The sequence below is a fragment of the Cylas formicarius genome, unplaced genomic scaffold (assembly GCF_029955315.1).
Source record: "Cylas formicarius isolate icCylForm1 unplaced genomic scaffold, icCylForm1.1 PGA_scaffold_8__14_contigs__length_24414737, whole genome shotgun sequence".
Taxonomy (NCBI): domain Eukaryota; kingdom Metazoa; phylum Arthropoda; class Insecta; order Coleoptera; family Brentidae; genus Cylas; species Cylas formicarius.
Genome location: NW_026844361.1, coordinates 13215868 through 13234447, shown reverse-complemented (window position 1 = coordinate 13234447; position 18580 = coordinate 13215868). Strand labels below are relative to the sequence as shown.

The following is an 18580-nucleotide window of genomic DNA, read 5'->3' as shown; positions in this document are numbered from 1 at the left end:
TCTCAAATGTCACTAGTAAAATCTATCCAAAAGTTTCTGAAAATAACATAATATTTACACATGCAGATAAAGGGAAGACAGTCATAGCTATTGATCTCCCAAAATATATTTCAAAAACCAACAATTTTCTTAAACCAGAACTTTTCAAATGTATCAAACGCGATCCTACCGAGTTATATCAAACACAAGTCAAGGAAGTAATTAGTAACTCCACACTATTTAGTGACAAAGACAAGTATTTTTTAACAATTATGAATCCACAACCGCCGAAATTATATTCTTTAGTTAAATTACATAAACAAGATATGCCCATTAGACCAGTCGTGTCTCATATAACAGCTCCAACAAAATTAGTAAATATTTTAAAGTTCCACACAGATTTTAAACCAAAAATTTGCAATACAAAATTCTTTTGAATTAATCAACAAGGTTAAAGATATCAAAACCCCTCTAACGCAACACCATTGTCTTTTGATGTACAAAACTTATTTCACAGTATTCCACCTATGAATGTGATAGATTTAGTAGATTTCACTCTCATTCGGAAACAGGTTAACCCATTGGTGAAACAAGATTTATTAGATTGCTTAATAATATCTATAGACCAATATTATTTTGAATTTAATGGACAGATTTACATCTCTAAGGAAGGTTACTTACACTTAGTCCTTTGTTAACAAAGATATTTATGGATAATTTGGAAAATATCATACTAGAACATCCTTTAAGTAAAAGCTTTCTATGGTGGTATAGACACGTGGGTGATGTCTTTGCTTGTTTTATTGGAACGGACAGACAATTGAATTCTTTTTTAAATTACATTAACGCATTACATAATCTTACAAAATTCACTATCGAGATTGAACAGGATAACTCTATTAATTTTTTAGACTTAACTATTACGAAAGCGCAAAACAAATTAGATTTTTCAATTTACCATAAACCTTCACACACGGACACAATCATACATAACAGCTCAAATCACCCTTATACACACAGACTTCTTAATACGCCACTCTCAACAGAAAATTACAACAAAGAACTTAATATCATTAAACAAATTGCACTGAACAACGGCTACAATTCGTCCATTATCGATAAAATTATAAATAAAAAACAAACCCAGACAACAGTAAACTCTATTTATCCGAAACCTAATACAAAACACGAACAATTTAAAACAATTACATACATAGGAGAACCCAGTGAAAAAGTTTCAAAACATTTGTCAAAAGGTGGTTTAAAGTTTCAGAACTAACAACACAATAGGAAAAATTTTAAAAAACTATAAAACGAAGTGTCCAAAATCTCAAAAATCAGCTGTCTACAGGTTGAAATGCGGGTCATGACCTAAAATTTATATTGGACATACAGGTAGATCCTTCAAGAAACGCATTAACGAACATAAAAGAGCGGTTAAAAACAATAGTCTAGATTCTAATTATGCTACACACTTAAACACGGAAAAACACATTTTTGACAATTTTGATATTTGACATACAGTCACAAAAAGTATGTATGGTTAACGTTCAATTCGATTTAAATACCTGTTCATTATTAAACTTAAATTCTCACAACAACATTAATTAAGGTTTTATTGTCATTTTTCGGTATATAAAGTAGCAGGTAGTTTGTAAATAATATATATAATTTCGTGAAAATCTGAACTTTTAATTCTCATTTATTTTGTTAAATGGATTTTCATCAAGTAAAAGCCACCTCAGTTTAATCTCTGTTATCGTCACGGTTTTGTATCAAGTGGCTTAAAATTTCCCACGCTTAAGTGTAGAGATACGCGTAAATAATAATACTATATCATGGTATCGACATGGTTTCTTACCTCGAATCAGGAACTTAACAAAATGCTTAGATGACTGGACGAAAAACTAAGATAAAAATCAGCGGGTTGATGCAATTTATTTAGATTTCGAAAAGTCTTTCGACAAAGTCCCGCAGACGATTTATTGTGTGTGGGGCTATACTTATTTTCTCGTATTTCTGCCCGGTATCTCAAAAAATTTATCGAGTATGTTTTAGTTTAGCTATTTATAATTAAATTATGAAAATTTTAATACAGTTTATCCTTCCGAGGGAATTATTTGGTGCACCAACTTACCACGTGAGATGGACTGATCGAATACTGAACAGGACTGTTCGATGCGGAACCGCTTTCCGAGTTGCCGTGCGACATCATGCTGTTGTTGTTGCTCTCGATGTTGTTGATCATTCCCGTACCTAAAATATCTAAAAATGAAAAATTAAAAAAAAACAATTGCAATGTCCTTAAGAATCATATTTTCATCCAGTCAAAATAAACATTTGACCTACCCACAATTGCCAGAGACGTTAAGTACACCATTATACATGAAATGTCAAAAAATCCTCTTAGATTTGATTTTTCTATTTTTCTCGAAATCTGTTAGTTTTTCGTGAAAATGGGTCTGACAAAAATTGTAGATCGTACTAAAAAAATTGTTCAGGCACTTTTTTTATTACGACTCACCAATCGTGAGATATCGTCACTAATAGAAAATTTATATTTTACATGATGTGCATTTAAACGCAGCCTATACATGTCGTCGGACGTTTAATATAAATAAAAATATAACGATTATGCTGTAGGTCTCTAATTAATTCCCTTTCCCACTTCTTTAAGACTATTATATGCGCAGTAGATTAAGGTAAGTCATAAAAATACAGATTACTATTTTTCGAAGGTTTCTTCCTGTCTTTTAACACTTTAAAATGTGAAGGGCGTGGAATTAAGCAGATGTTCCCCTGTTACAAGAAGACATGGAAAACAACGCAGAATATGAAGACAAAGTGGAGATGGCAGTCGGACCTAATGACAATTTAAAAGACGAACTACCTCAGCCTAAACAAATTGTTTTGAATGTTTAAAATTTTATAAGAAATTCAGAAGAAACACAGAACGCAATGTACTATTTCTTTTATGTACGTTTCAAGAATTGCTCGGCGAAAAAGGTTGATAAATTCCTAGGACGGTCCTGTAATATAATAATACAATAATAAAGGGCTTCGGTTTTGGGGTAATAAACAGTAGGCAAAGTTATTCACGGGGTCCGTTGTAAAAGCACTATATTTCTGGTCAAAGTATACCTTCCTATTTTTGAAGGAAGTAAAAGAGATAATTCGGTGTATACTGTAGTTGTTGGGGAACATGTTGATTTGTTGATACTACTGGGTGCACGGACTCAACATGAAAAAATTGTTTACTTTCTAAAACCAAGGAAAGGAAAGGAAAGCTCAAGTACAATCAACAATACATTCATCACAAAATCTGACTGCATATCCAAAACGTCAAGCTCCCTATCAGCATTTGTATCGTGTGTATCATCAAGTTCAACTGTGGCTAGGCAATGAGCAGACTTGCTCCCATCTTGAATCAAGTTCATCAGAGGAAATTATTTATGATTTTAGTGAAAAGACAATTGGTGCATCCCTTTTCTTAGAACAGCAAACGGAGAGAAGAATATGAAGATAAAGAAATAATTGTTGATATGGACGTAGATAATTATCTATTGAAACAACATCTATACGATAAGATTTGATCAAATATTCTTCATTACAATAGATCGTGGAGTATACCTACTGGGGAAAACACATAGCTGGTGTGGAAATGTGTGCATATTATATAAAATATGAGTTTTCGAATATTAGAAACTGCGATATCTCACGATGAGTCGTTAGAAAAAAAAACATTTTTGTAAATTTCGTTTCGAGGAAAGTCGAATGCAAGGGTATATTTAAAGTCTCTGCCAATTTTCAGCTCTATGCGAATTTTGCCTAAGTTTTGACTTATTTTGACTGGATTATTTATCCAGAATGGTTTTGAATACATTCGACTATTTATCATCTCTGTAGAGTGCTTTCACAGATAAATTGTTCTTAGCAACTACCATTTGCTATTGAATAACGAAAAATTACATTGTACAGGATAAACCACTCGCAAACGGCCACCTTCTCGTTCGGCGTTGTCACCAAATGTCACGATAAATTCCCTACGCGGCCTTTGAAATTTCCCCAAATTGACGCTTAGTTCCCTAGATTTTTTAGATGCACTAATTTTATGTATTTACTTACTGAATTTTTTTTTAATGTCCATCTACTCCCTCTAAAAATTGTTCAAAAAATATTTGCAAGATATATTTTTATCTATACAAGGTTTTTGCAGAAATCATCCACTGATTAAAGTTATATATTTTTTAACGGAACACCCTGTATATTACACAAATAATATATAACATAACGAATAAAACCACCTAAAAATTCTGCACATTTCTTGTACAATATGTCCTATACCCAAATCTGATAGTTTTTGAGATGTATGCGTTTTTAACATAAAAGCAACATTCAAAAATTTATAATTGAAGCAGCGCGTCACTAAAGAACAAAATATTTGTTTATAACTGACAGTGGTAGTTACCAGTTTCAGATTTAGCAAAACTTATGTTCTTGCATTCTGAAAGAGAAAAAAATGAATTTTGGATATAAAAGACGATGCTAAATTTATGTTTTATGAAGAAGAATAATTCAAGTAGTTTTCCATGATTCCCTGAAAATAGTGAAAATTCCTTAGAGATGGCAACGCTGTTCGTGTTTTCAACCAGCACCGTTTTGATCCTTTTTTGGTAGTCTGTGGCTCACTCTAGCGAGGACGTAGGAATCTACTTCAATGAGGTCGACGGTTAATTTATCCATTGGCGGATAGATGTCGGTATAGGTTTAGCTATAATTTCTAAGGGAATGTGAACAGTATAATCGCTGTATGCTTGATCTCTCGATGCCGAGCCAATTGTAAATAGTGTTTATAATTCTTCACTTAAAATAGAAGACTTAACGCTAGTGCCGCTGCAAAAGAATTATATGATTTGCCTAAGAAACCCTTGAAGTCTGTGAAAAGAATCCCATTAAAACAAAAATGAAGGGTAAAGATCCGAGTCCCAGTTAAGTGTAAATGGAAGGGAATGGAATAAGCTCTGGCATTACTAGGAAGTGTTGTTCACGAAGGTTTAATGAGCAAGGGACACACTGCACTCCAAGCTGAGACGACAAAGTTCAATATCTGGAGGTTTTTGAACATACAGAATTGAAAAATGGTAACAACAGTGTTGTCAGGTTTTTGACTATAGGAAACTTTAGACGTGTATCAATGAAAGGTTAAAAGAATTGCATGTTTAAATGTCGGTACTTTACACAGCCAAGAACGTATGTTTCTTTTTTTTTTAACTTTACCAATTTTTTAAAAAATGTGTTAATGAGTGATGTCCATCTTGTAGTTCGACCCGGCACTACAATTGTTTTCCATTGCTCATTTAGCAGCACAGGTAGTTTTATTGCATTCAATTGCCCGAAACCATTTATTTGCGAAAGGACTATATTTATTACGCCAACCTGAAAGTGTTCCTTACCTTGCGGATAATCCGAACGGAGCAGATTTTCCGATTGCATTTTGCCCTTTAAACATGTTATGTAACGGTTGCAGAAATCTTTACAAAGCTCCTGAACTTTTTCTAATTCTAATAGGTGTATCCGTAACACCTGTATGGCTTTTATCATCTGAAACGAAGTAAATATTTGTTAAATTGAAAATCGAGTTGCTTCACAATGCTCTTTTACACAATAAAAGTGGTATCGACTATTTTATACAAAGTTAACTTTAATTTTGGTGAATAATTGAAATTCCTAATGACATACATTACATCACATCAGCATGAGAAAATATCTACATACCTTTGCTACTGTCTTTGTCCAACGTAAAGGCAATTTTTAGTTTTTATCAGGAATCGAATTTTAAAACGAAACACTGTTTATTTCATTCAAAATTCAGACGTATATAACATCAATTATTTTTTTGTAGGTATGTATTGTTATTAATAAAAAAATTGAAGAATTTCAAAACAAAATTTAAGCCACCCTGCAATACTTTAAAATAGTTTTAAATTGTGCATCCTAAACAATCTTTACAAATTTGGGATTGATCATTTAAAACCAATGAGATAAAAAAAACTTTACTCTCTTATTGATTCATCCTGGTCCTTTTGTATTTAAAATTTTTCGAGCAATATGCCTTTACTGATAATTTAGGCACTTTTGAAGTCATTCAATATACTCATTGTTCGTTGTTGATATGGTTTCAATGTTACCAACGCTCTAATATGAAAACTACTTCATAAGTAACATTGAGTCTAATTTATTCCGATAATTTCCGTGAGACGCCGAATTTATAAATATTGGACACTCACCAGACCATCTATTTCCGGTTCATTGGCTAAAAATGGTTTCCTATCGCGTTCCTGGTGTTGAACAAAGGCTTGTATGTCTAGATTGAAAGCGTCGCTAGATTGGGGCTCAGAAGACTGCGTAGCTAGTTCGCAACGTTCGAAAAGAAGAGCTAGAAGTGGGAACAGTGGGTGCCTGAAAAGTTAGGTGGATGTAAAAAGAATTATCTCAGTAGGTAGGAGGAACACTACTGCCAGCGATGAAAAAAAAATTATGAAAAAAAACAATGATTTTTAAAACTCGATTTCTACATAAAAATGTAATGTTCTAAAGCTGAAACAAATTCAGGTATCCTCATTTAATACTGTTCACGCTCTCTATCTCATTTTCGGGAATAATTATACTCGATTGGTTGGAGATTTCACGGATGAATGATTCCACACATGGATGGTTGTAACGAATTTCTGTCGGGGGTCATTTAAAAGGCTTAGTTTAGGTAAAAGGTAACTAACCACATCTACAGAAAATAAACATTTAAGTGAGGGAATAAAAAAGGTATTGGGTTTAACGGACCGTGTTGTTTGTTATTGATTTATTATTGTAAATTTATTGATTATGTATCAGATCTTTCATTCAAAATTGCAGTTGGATAAAAAAGTTAAAAGCGCCCTATACAAGCAACCTCAAAAACCCCTTCTTTCAAATTTTTACTTCAAACTAATAATAAAACTAATCAAATTATAGAATAAATAATAAATCGTATGTTTCAAACGAATGTTTTTGAAAGAAAAATCTTAAAACCTTCATCATTTTGAAGCCTTACTCACAGCTGCACTTAATGCTTAATGTTTATTTATATGTATTTAAAATGATATTCCATACCTCCTGTGTTTCTAGTTAGCAATTACGGTTGCTAACTTAAAGATCCTTGTCAAGCAATAATGATGAACCATCTGTATTAGATTTCTTCAAATTTAACAATCTCAAGATTCTTTGGAGAAAAATTGGAATATCGATGTATAAGGGATCATAGGAATTGCTATAGAGAAATTTATTAACTTATTTCGGGTAAACAAAGAGCTATGCAAGTTCCACATTCCTCTTCAATTGGGGAAAATAAAAAGGGGAAAAGTATATATTTACGGATCTATTTCAGTACTTTTTAGTTCTTCGTCAGTTTCAACCTTTACGATCATGGTCGTTTTCAGATTGTTTTTGTTCCTCCATTATCTAATCTAAAAATACGGCATCGTAGGGAATATTTCGACAGAAACAATCTCATTTACTTCCCGGTATAAGAAAACAAAAAAAGAAATGAAAAGCGGTTAGGTTATGTTCGATGCAGTTCGCCGCACCTCAAGGGTCAAATGTCATTCTTCTTCTTTCGTTCTGCTGGAAAGTAAATATATAAACAGTACCATCCGACCACTACAACAAATTGGTGATATCGCTTGCGGGCTGGTTCATAACTATCAATGTTAAGATGAAAGAAACAGAAAACCATTTTACACATCAATATTGTTATATCGGTTAAAATTTCATCAATATTATTTAACGTAGAAACAATAGATGTGATAATTTATCGGTATGAAACGCAGCCATCTTATGGACTGAACCGGCCCTAACCGAGCATAATTTTTAGGGGCATAAACACCATTCGGAAATAAAACAAGACAGAGTTGCTTTATCACTTTGCCATTTCAGTCGCGCTCAGCTGATTTAGAAAGGATAATTTTTCTTCTTCCTTTTCTCACTACCTCTAAGATAAGCCAAGCTATTTCACGACAGTGTAGGCAGCGGACGGCAGAACGCAAGCAATCGACAGGGAATCGAAACGGAGACACTTTTTTTATGACGATACTGACTTGTAAATGGACCTCTTGTCCGCCTCGAATTGCGCTTGATCCGTGTCGGGCGATGCGAAAACTGTAGTGGCGGCCAGAGGCGTCTGCGGGATGCCAGCGGCGTCACCGACGGGCGGGGCCGCCGACGTCGGCGCCACTGGTACGCTGAGCATCGCAGTGACAGCTCCCGCAATTCCCGTCTCACCTGGAAAGCCAATGGAATTCCGTTAAAAAAGACGGCAATAAAACTCGATTCCGGTAGGTATTGAGCATTATGGAAGACCTTTCCAAAGTTTTAGAAATAATATAGTTTTTTTTTTGTTTATTTAGGTGGGTATAATCTTATTAAAAGATACCAAGAAAACACAACGACATCAAATATACACAATAAATTTATGGCTGGGAATATCTATACATAACAAATTATTATTCTAAATGCCTAAATGTAATTCTGTTTCACTATCAGAGTCGTGATTATAACAGATTCATGTTGTTTTGTATAGAAATGTAAGAGTACTTAATTTTTATAATGCGCTGTAATTAATGTTTTCTACTCCCGTCTGTAAAATACCTAATTACACACTTTACCACGTCAGTTTCGTTTCCCACGGATCCAAGCCACTTCGGACATTTGCTGGAGCAATCGGATGTTTTTTGACGGCTTGTCAATTCTGACGGTCATGTCAGTGAATGTATTCGTGTTGCTTGGCGAAAATGTACCCAAAAACTACCGATCGTAGAAAAAGTATAGTATGCAACACATTCGGTAAACTTTTTAAGTCGCTCGTTTATTAAACACTCGCTCCGCTCGTGTAATGAACTCCTGAATCAAATGCCGTTTACCGCACTTGCTGCATAATATACTATTACTTCAATTCTCTACTATCAATAATATCTCTTATCAACGATATTGCCGTTTTTGTAAGTGTTTTTAAAAGTGTTTATTATTGTATTATTATTATTACTGCTATTATTATTATTATTCATTGTTTACAAAAAATACTACTCCTAAACTAAGGTCCGCATCATATCAATTAAATTAAATTATAGAAAAGCTAAAAAAGACACAGTGTTAACATATCTCAGTGGTTTCAAAATGTATGTGCAAATGGTAAATACAAACGTTTAGATATCCATTACTACTTAATAAAATCAGTTTTAAAGGAATTCAAAACAAAATTCGATCGGAAAGCAGCGGTATGACGTCAAGATCATTCCCGCGGATTTACTGTCGTTTAAACGGAATAGAACTCGAATTATTTATAGCAAGTTAAATATTAGGTTTTGAGCTTCCATAAACAAATGTATTAAAGACATAAAAAAATGTTCAAGTTCCCTATTGTGCTGACTGGCGTTGCCACATTTAAAATGACCCTTAAGATTAATTTTAATACCACTTAATTCTAATAAAAAAGCATTGATGTCAAAAACTGGAAACCATTTTTCAATTCGTCAATTAAAACGTTTTGTTATTTTTTAAATCCTGACTCATACTCATGAAAACCCGCAAGTGCAAACATTAGATTGTCCCACGCAGCTCATAGCCACAGCTGGTTGCCTACATTCCGGGCGTGCGTTCTAAATCGGCTAATTCGAATTTCTCTGTTTACATGCAAAATATATCGGGCGAATAAAAAAAAAAACTGCAAATAAGAAGCACTCCAATTAAAGGAACGACGTCTTGCCGCCGCCGCCGCCCTCCCCCCTAACCCCGCACTCGGAAGCGGGGAAAAAAAGCAATTAGAAGCACTAATAGTTCGCGTAACGGCGAAATTACGGATAAAGAAACTAATTTCCAGGAGGGTCCGTGTCCCATTTAGAAGCGCTTCTTTAAATTTAATTTAACTAATTTCGAACGGTTTATCGTTCGTCTAATGACTTTATGATTATTCGAGTCGATCGACAGCGGTCCGCGAGTCTTCAAAATAAGAAGCCGCTCGTCAGTTCAAGCGAAAAACAATTTGAATAACAACAACATATGCAACCATAGATGCACGCGTGTAGACTCTCTCGCATTTCGGTCGCGACTAAGGGGTATGTCCGTTGTTTCGCACACCTCTGTTACTTTTTTGTGAGACGAAAGATGACGTTAAGAAAATTTTCATGACTTGCTTAATTGTTAAAATACTGGGTGTTTTTTTTTTTGGAAATTTGAAATTTTGGAGCACTCCTCGAATCTCGGGGATCCTATGAAATGTCGGAAAGGTGAAAAGCGCATTCGATATAGATTTTTACGTAGAATTCAGTGGGGCAGTCAGTTTTTTCCGAACGGTTTCGTCTTTTTGAAAAAAAAAAGTTTTTTTGGCCAATGTCGGGTATGGGTTTATGGCACGTAAGTTTTTCAACCAGCATATTCTTCAACTTAGTTTAATATCAACATTTTAATTGTACCATTTCACGTAGCTTTACGACCTATCAATTATTAAAAAAGATAAACCAAAACAACGACCCAGACATTAAAACAATTATTTGAAATAATAAGAAACATACACATTGTTAAATATTGGCATTTTTTGCAAATCTGACCTTCAAAAATACGATATACGATTTTATTGCCTGTATAAGCTTAATCGACTTTTCCTATAAAATTCAAAAACACCAAAACTTTATTTGTTTTCAAAAAGACGAAACCATTTAGAAAAAAAATGACTACCCAGAATTGAAATTTCCAAAATCACCCTGTATTTTAAAAACTAAGCAAGTCATGAAAATTTTCTCCAACATTATCTTTCGTTTCAAAAAACGGGACCAAAGGTTTGTGAAAACGCATCTTCACTAACAACGGACATGATATACTAAGGTGGGCAAAAAAACGTTTTTTTTTTAATTTGCCACACAAAAATTAGTTGCTAGTTACCTCTAAAAAGTTCTTACTGCGTATGAGCTCTTAATATTAATAGGAAGATAATCCTCATTACACTTTTATAATTTCGATTTAGCCTTATATATAAATAATTGTAGTTCATTAAGTCAATTTTATAGGAAATTGAACGCTCTACAAAAATGGTTCCACACTTGCAAAAAAAATTGATATTGATACGATATAGATGATCGATATTTGATAACAGCGTTATTCGAAGATGACGTAAAAGATATATGCGACGGAATTTGAATTAGGTACTACAGAGTGTTTCAAATTGAAAAATCTCGATTTTCTTAAATGGCAAATCATATATATTAGTTCCTGAAAGATCCAATAAAAACAACTGGGTAAGAAATTCATAAAATAGAGCAGATAGATTTTTTTTCAGAAAAATTACACTATTGGAAAAATTATTACGCTTAGACATGTATGATTATCAATAAAAAAGTTGGAGAATATTAAAAGGAATTGAAAAAATTAAAACGTACGTGTCATTCGCCGCGTTTTTTTGAGCCAACCTGTATACTTAATTAATCGAAAATTATTTTTTTCCAGACTTAACTTATTCGATACGACAACACCGTTTTTAAAAAGTAATTTTTATTGAATGATGAACATTATTCTTCCAGCCCTCTTTCTTCTTAACATTGGGCGACATTTTCTGTAGATTAGGTAGCCATCGGAAGTCATCAGCAAAATTGTCCACATGGAGGGTTTCCTAGATACTTAGATTTAATGTAGGTATTAAATCGTTATTTATATCAACATCGAGAAACAGTATTGCCTTAAACGTACTGTTTATTTGGCTTTTGGCGCTGTCCACGAAGATTCCAAATAGTTTTAATTCTTCAATTTGGTTTGGGCAGTTAATATAACGATTTTCTTTCTTAGGAAGTACCCAATAATCGGAACGGGTTAATTGAGTTACAAATGGACGATCCAATATGGTTTCGATCTGCTCGCGCATCGTTACATTTCGTAAGGACAAAAGAACATGACTGCATATGGGTTATTTATTTTGATTTAATTCAAATATTGTTTACTACAAAGATAATTTTCTACTTCGACTTTTTGGCAGGTCTAACATTGGTATACGTAGTGTAAGTTATTTTGTCCTTTCCAAAGCAGCTAGTCCTCACGAAATTGCCAGATGTAGTGACAGTTCCCCAAAGCACCACGGATATTCAGTTATTTGAAATAAACACCCACGTATGCTTAGTTTTTCAAAATCCAGCATGAGAAACCGTATATTCACTTGGCTACCCGATTGTTGGAACTTTCCGATCGTCAGTTGAGTCTATCAACGATTGATCGACTATTTTAACGATCCTACCGACTGCGCCAGTTAACTTATTCCATACGACAACACCGTTTTTGAAAAATAGTTTTTTATTTTTATAACATAGTTTGTGGTCTATGGCCGACACAATTTTTCAATTTTTCCCCACATTTGACTAAACGTGTATAAAACAACTTTGCCTTTACTTGAGACAAGGAATCACCTCCAAACAAAAAAATTTAACTTAATTTTCAAAACAAGTTTGTACAGCTATACGTATTTCTGAAACGTTTAAATGATTTCCAATTAATGTAAAAAATAATATTTCTTTGCTTCGTAACTAATAAACCGTTAGATAGCAAATAAAAGACAAATTACGGCACTGAATTCTACGGAAAGAATCAATCAAAATCATTGTTGGTGCCATCGATAGTCGTCTTGTATGTCAGAAATCAAGAGGTAATTGATTTGTTTTTATTTCATGTATTTGTTTTGGATTATTCAAAGTCCAATATTGCCTATGTCAACCCTTTCTTGTAGTGAACGAACTTTCATCAGTCCATAAAATATTTTTCAAAGAATTATTCTCATTAAAATGTCCAAGCAAAACTGTATCCTGCTTTGACTGCATCCTTTTTCTGCACTTAGTTTTTAAGTTTTACGAAATTAAAATTTACGAAAACTGAGTGGATTGATCGCCGAGAAATACCTGTCTCTTCATATACTCTAGTAAGCATATCACGCTTCTCACGGATGCTAAAGCTATTGTATTAATGCTGAGATATTCTATTAAAAAAATTTAAAAAAATATGATGTAGACTTATGTGTCAGAAAATTGATATTGTTTTGTTTTATACGTCACTTGGAAAAAAATTTGGCTACTAACCCTACATTTTGTTTTTATTTACGTTGATATCACTAAAACAAAAAAGTTAGAGCCAATTGTTATCAAGATAAACTGAATTCACGGTACAGGGGAGCCAATATAGGGCAACTTAAAAATTTACATGGATTTTCTATGTATACTTTAAGTCTAAGGCCCGCCCTACGGAATTCTTCCACAAATAAATACGATTTATTATAAAAACTATGGAAAGGTATTAAAGGGAAAGGGTTATTTTGATTTAAATAAATAAATGAATATTTTGATCCGTTCGCCAGATGTTTTAAAACTACCACTATAATTTCAAATTATAAATTCTAACGGGTGATTCAATAAGAGTTTCCACATTACAATCTGATATATTTTTGAAACGCCACTGTATTTATTTATTATCATATGAGATTTATAACCTCAAAACATAAACAAAATTAGTCCAAATAGCTGAAACTTTGAGATTATCAACAGCGCCGCGTGTTTGCAAAATGGATACGAGAACAAGGGGTTCATTTTTCAACGAAAAATCATCTTTAGCGATGAGGTACATTTTCACGTTGGTGGCTTTGTAAACAAACACAATGCTCGTATGCTCATATGCAATGCATCCTCAAAAAGTGACTGTTTGGTGCGGAGGAATAATTGGGCCTTTTTTTTTTCGAGGATAATGCGGAAAACGCTGTTACGGTTAATGGTGTTCGCTATCGAAACGTGATATCTGTTTTTTTCTGGGAGCAGTTGGAAGGTATGGACAATGAAGATTTGTGGTTCCAACAGGATGGAGCCACTTGTCACACATTCAGAGAAACGATGCAATTGCTGCGGGGCAAGTTTCCGGGTCGGATTATCTCACGTAACGGCGATATCAATTGGCCGCCGCGATCATGTGATCTTACTCCCCTAGATTTTTTTTTGGGGTATCTAAAAGGCAGAGTGTATAGAAATAAACCAAACACTATTCCAGAGCTGAAACAGGAGATTAGACGCGAAATAGCCGGCATAGAACCTGAATTGTGTCAAAAAGTGATAGGAAACTTCAATAAACGAATTACGTCATGCCACATGAGTCGCGGGGGTCATTTGAATGGCATCATCTTTCATACCTAATTGTAATACGCTAATCTAAAATAGCAAATACCAATGTTTGTATATTTTTATATTCTTCCGAGTTTTTTTTTATTATTTTAATATGGAAACCCTTATTGAGGCACCCTTTATAAGAATGAAACGAGGAAATCCCAATATATATATATATATATATATATATATATATATATATATATATATATATATATATTTCGCGTTTGTTTTTAAAATTCCTGTAAAAGTTGCAGGAGCCTATACTCCGGGTAACGCAGTCCTGCTACGCCCCTGTGTCGCAGGGTCCGCCGGGAGATTCGCGGCTGCAGCAGGAGGCGTCGGGGCGCAGCCGTCCCGGGGATGTTCTTTTATTAATTTTAACCAAATAGTGTCGGACCAGCTGTTTTTTATCGGGGTTTCAGCGGGGGACGGATGAGGCGAGCGAGCTTCCTCCCTTGCCCCTAAGATTTCTGCTGTCTCGACTGAACCGGAACAATCCGGAGTTCCTGAAGCCTGACCGTTTCGATACAGATACAAGCAAAGAAAAAAATTACGCAGGTCTACAAAATTCAAACTTTTGACAGACGTTTTCATTCAGAAAACTGATTTTATGGAATTTGGGTCCAAGTTGTTCGCTAATTGCTCCAAGATTCTCAAGAAAATAGTTCAAGTGTCAAAACAGAAAATGGACTTTCAAACTCATATTACAACTTAGACGATGAAAGTGTTGTAACATATTTTTTCTCGTCCTTGACAGTTCCCAAGAAACTTGCGAATTACAAAAATACCTTCTTTTATCTTGGCATCAAATATGGCTGCAAATGTCTGCTTTATCGAGCCAAGTTTGATACGAAGAGGAGTCAGTAAAACTTCTTTTGAACTAAGCTATCACTTACATTTTTGCTACCAGGTATAAGGCTTCTTCTAGAAAGTCGTTCTATTTTCCCGACTATCCCATTTGCAATAAAGCTTAGAAATTTTGTATAAACCCCCTGTTATCCTGAGTTTAAGCACTTTAGGGTCACCCCAAAGCATCCTGATGTTCTTCAAAAAAATTCCTTTTAATTGAATCGAATGTGTAACGGCAACCGAGGCCAGTTCCTTACCATTTTGCAATAAAGCGCCTTTGAGTGAGTAAACGGGCGCCATTGTTCTAGCTGAGTCAAGATTGGGATACACAGTTTCTTCCTTATATTTTCTGTTGAATCTTTGATCATTACAGGAACAAAAATAACAATCATCACTGCAATAGGAACACCGAAGCTTACACATTTCCATAGTCCAGGACTTGTCTTGGTCGCCAATTTTTACACCAAAATAAGCGTGGTATACATTTTTCACAAAAGAAGTTATAGTTTTGATAAAACAAAAGCTTGTTCACACAGCCGCGAACGCAGTAGGACGACGACCAATACAACGCTGTGTTGACGATTCAGCGCCAACTCTGTTGCTTTGCTTAGAAATCTAATATCCAGTGTTGCCAAATCACATTTAATTTCATAAAAATCATCAAACTAACATGGAACAAATATATTCATGTAATAGGTATTCCTAAATTTCTTTCTTGAACCTTCGTTCAGGACGCGTTTACGTAAAAACAACATAGATTTGTTACCGATGAGATAATAATAAAAATAGTGGAACAAACAAATAACTGGGCTAGACATAAATTACACAGAAGAGGTTGTCAAAACGTGGGTAGATACTACAGTAGAAGAGTTTACCGCATATATTGGGGTTGTCCTAAATATGGGTACGATAATCTTACCTAATTTTCACAACATTATAAAGCCAAAATATCTTTTTTAGTAGCATATTGCACTTGCATGAAAGCCATCTCGAACTCAGAAAGTGAGTCACGATTTAGAATATTGGGATAAGCAATTCAAAGAACATGTTGTTTCATCAAGAGGGATATCGGTAGACGAATCTGTTGTTGGATTTAACGGTAATATTAGGTTTTTAACTTACAATCCTAACGAGCCTACGAAATGGGGGATACGAATTTATGAAATGGAGGCTGCTAACACCGGATATGTTTATTCAACTTTGCAGTACTAAGGAAGCTTGTCATTGGAAGAGTTAGTGAGACCTGATTAAGCACACCGATACATACTATACGAGCGTGTCAAATATAGCAGTCAATTACAATAAATTTATGGGAAGTGTCGACCGCACAGACCCTTAGCGCCATACTGTTTTCTGAAGAAGTCTTTAAAATGGTGGCGAAAAAACCAATGACACATCTATAGTTTGTTAAGGAATTCATTCACGAGATGACAAAAAACTTTCGGCAGGGGTCCAAAATTTCTGGCCGACCATGATCTGTTGATACGGAAGAAGCGGTTAAATGGTAAATTACATATTTTACGCCAAAATGTTGGAAAGAAACAAGACTGCAAGGTATGTTCTAACCGTAAAGTACCAGGCAGCAGGGGGAAAACTATATAAAACTAGATATATTTGTGACACTTGCACCCGGACTACACATTGGTGACTGCTTCGAACGACATTATACAGTACAACATTATAGAATGTAATTTTTTTATATTGTGTACGAATTTATTTATTTATTTTATTTATTTAACTAAAAAAAATCCAATATAAAAAAATGTGAGTAGACAGAAAAATAGATAAAATAATAGCCCGAGTACAGTGTACCTACCAAAGCACATATATACGAGTGCAAAGGGTTTTACTAATCCACTGCTCAGCGACGAATGCTGAAACACTGGCCATTTTCCGTGTTCCGTATTTTGTGACGTCTTCTGAATGGTGAGAGATATTTAAATTTCTTGAAGAACTATATATTTCCATCAATTGATAATCTGTCTGACAATATTAGAAAATGGATGTTTTTCGACAAGATGTTGCCTGTTAGACCCTTTCTAATGTGACAGTGTTATTGTTATGGGTAACGAAAATCCAGAAATATTTGTTAGAAAATGATATTTATTTTGAATTCAGTTTCAGAAAAGCGCAACTCTTAGATGTCCTAAATTCATATGCAATTAAAAAAATGCGATAATTTAGCTGAACAGGCTGGGCATACTGTTGCTCTTACTGCTGAAGAAAATTGTTTAATATAATACATACTTCTACTTAATTAATTTTGAATTCAGTTACAAAAAAGCGCAACTTTTGCAAGTATTATTACCAAAATCCTTGAGAGCACGTTCTGTATTACGTAAAAATCCTGAAGTAGCTACCATTTGTTTTTTTTTGTTTTTAATTTACTAGGACCTAATCTTCTTGTGATTCTACGATATTATTCTACCTATGTCATGGAATATTAATAAATTGGATTTAATTTGAGCATAACATAACACTAATAGTATTTTTATGTTATTTTTTGTAGTGGCTGTAAACACTTTTTTTTCAATAAAAAAATTTAATCAATAAAAAATTTTAATATCAGGTCATGAAATAATTTTATCCACGTTTTTGCCAAAAGGAATTAGGGTGCGGCATTCAGAATTACATTTTTATCTAAAAAGAGTACACTTCGCAAGGGGAAAAAAGAAGAAGAAGAAGAACCGATAAAAACTTTATTTTCTTTTAAAAACATATTTTTCTTCGGAGTGATTTTTTTTTTGCTAAATGAGGATGTTCGTCTAATAGCGACTTGCGAACAACTTTCATTATGCATATTAAATTTTTGACTGTTAAGACGGCAGATAATGTTTTTAGTTGCGACTCCTCACTGCTTCGTTCCCTAGCGAGAGTACACTTTCAACAGCAGCAACATAGGGAAATTTCTATTGAAACTTTTAAATTTTCATGTGGGATATGTTCTACTCTAAAATGCCGAAAGATTTCTACCCATCTTTTGTCAAGTTCTATCGTTCCGTTTCTTCAATTTTTCTTCATTTAACTATAAATTTACTTTTCGAATTCCTTCAAAGGAAAAATTGATAACAATATCTTTATTATAAATTCGACTGCCGAAGAAACTTCTGTCTATTCAATTTTACTATTTGAAACAATTTAATGCGCTAAAGTTTTTTATAAAATTTTTTATGAAAAACACAAACAAAATGATCAGTTTATTTTTAGGAATTAGTGGCAAAATCTTGATTTACATTGCAGTGTGAGTGAAATCGTTATTACCCAACAATCTTAACCATACTGTATAAACACACATTTCAATGAAATAAAGAAAAAAAAAACAAGCCCTCGCTTATTTCGGCAGCGAGGATTTGCCAGTTCGAATTGTTTACGGGTAGTTGCGGTAGCAAGCAAGTCATTGAAGGAATAAATGTTTCATACCACACACGGATACATCCGACATCCCTTAAAGTGCGACGGCCGACCCGCCGAAGCATGTTTAATTCATCGAACGGGGGGAACGAAGGGGGTGCACGCGTGGGACCCGGACCGGAGTGCAATTATTG

General features: G+C 34.1%; 1 protein-coding gene across 1 annotated transcript in view; it reads right to left on the bottom strand.

The window, feature by feature from the left end:
* Positions 1-18580, bottom strand: part of LOC132706597 (homeobox protein PKNOX2-like) — a 62999-nt gene that overhangs the window by 10919 nt on the left and 33500 nt on the right. The window contains exons 2-5 of the mRNA XM_060678014.1: positions 8109-8292; positions 6267-6438; positions 5433-5580; positions 2117-2244 (exon numbers count right to left, since the gene is read on the bottom strand). Coding sequence (XP_060533997.1) covers positions 2117-2244; positions 5433-5580; positions 6267-6438; positions 8109-8260 — 600 coding nt within the window. The 5' untranslated portion in view covers positions 8261-8292. The remainder of the gene's footprint in view (positions 1-2116; positions 2245-5432; positions 5581-6266; positions 6439-8108; positions 8293-18580) is intronic.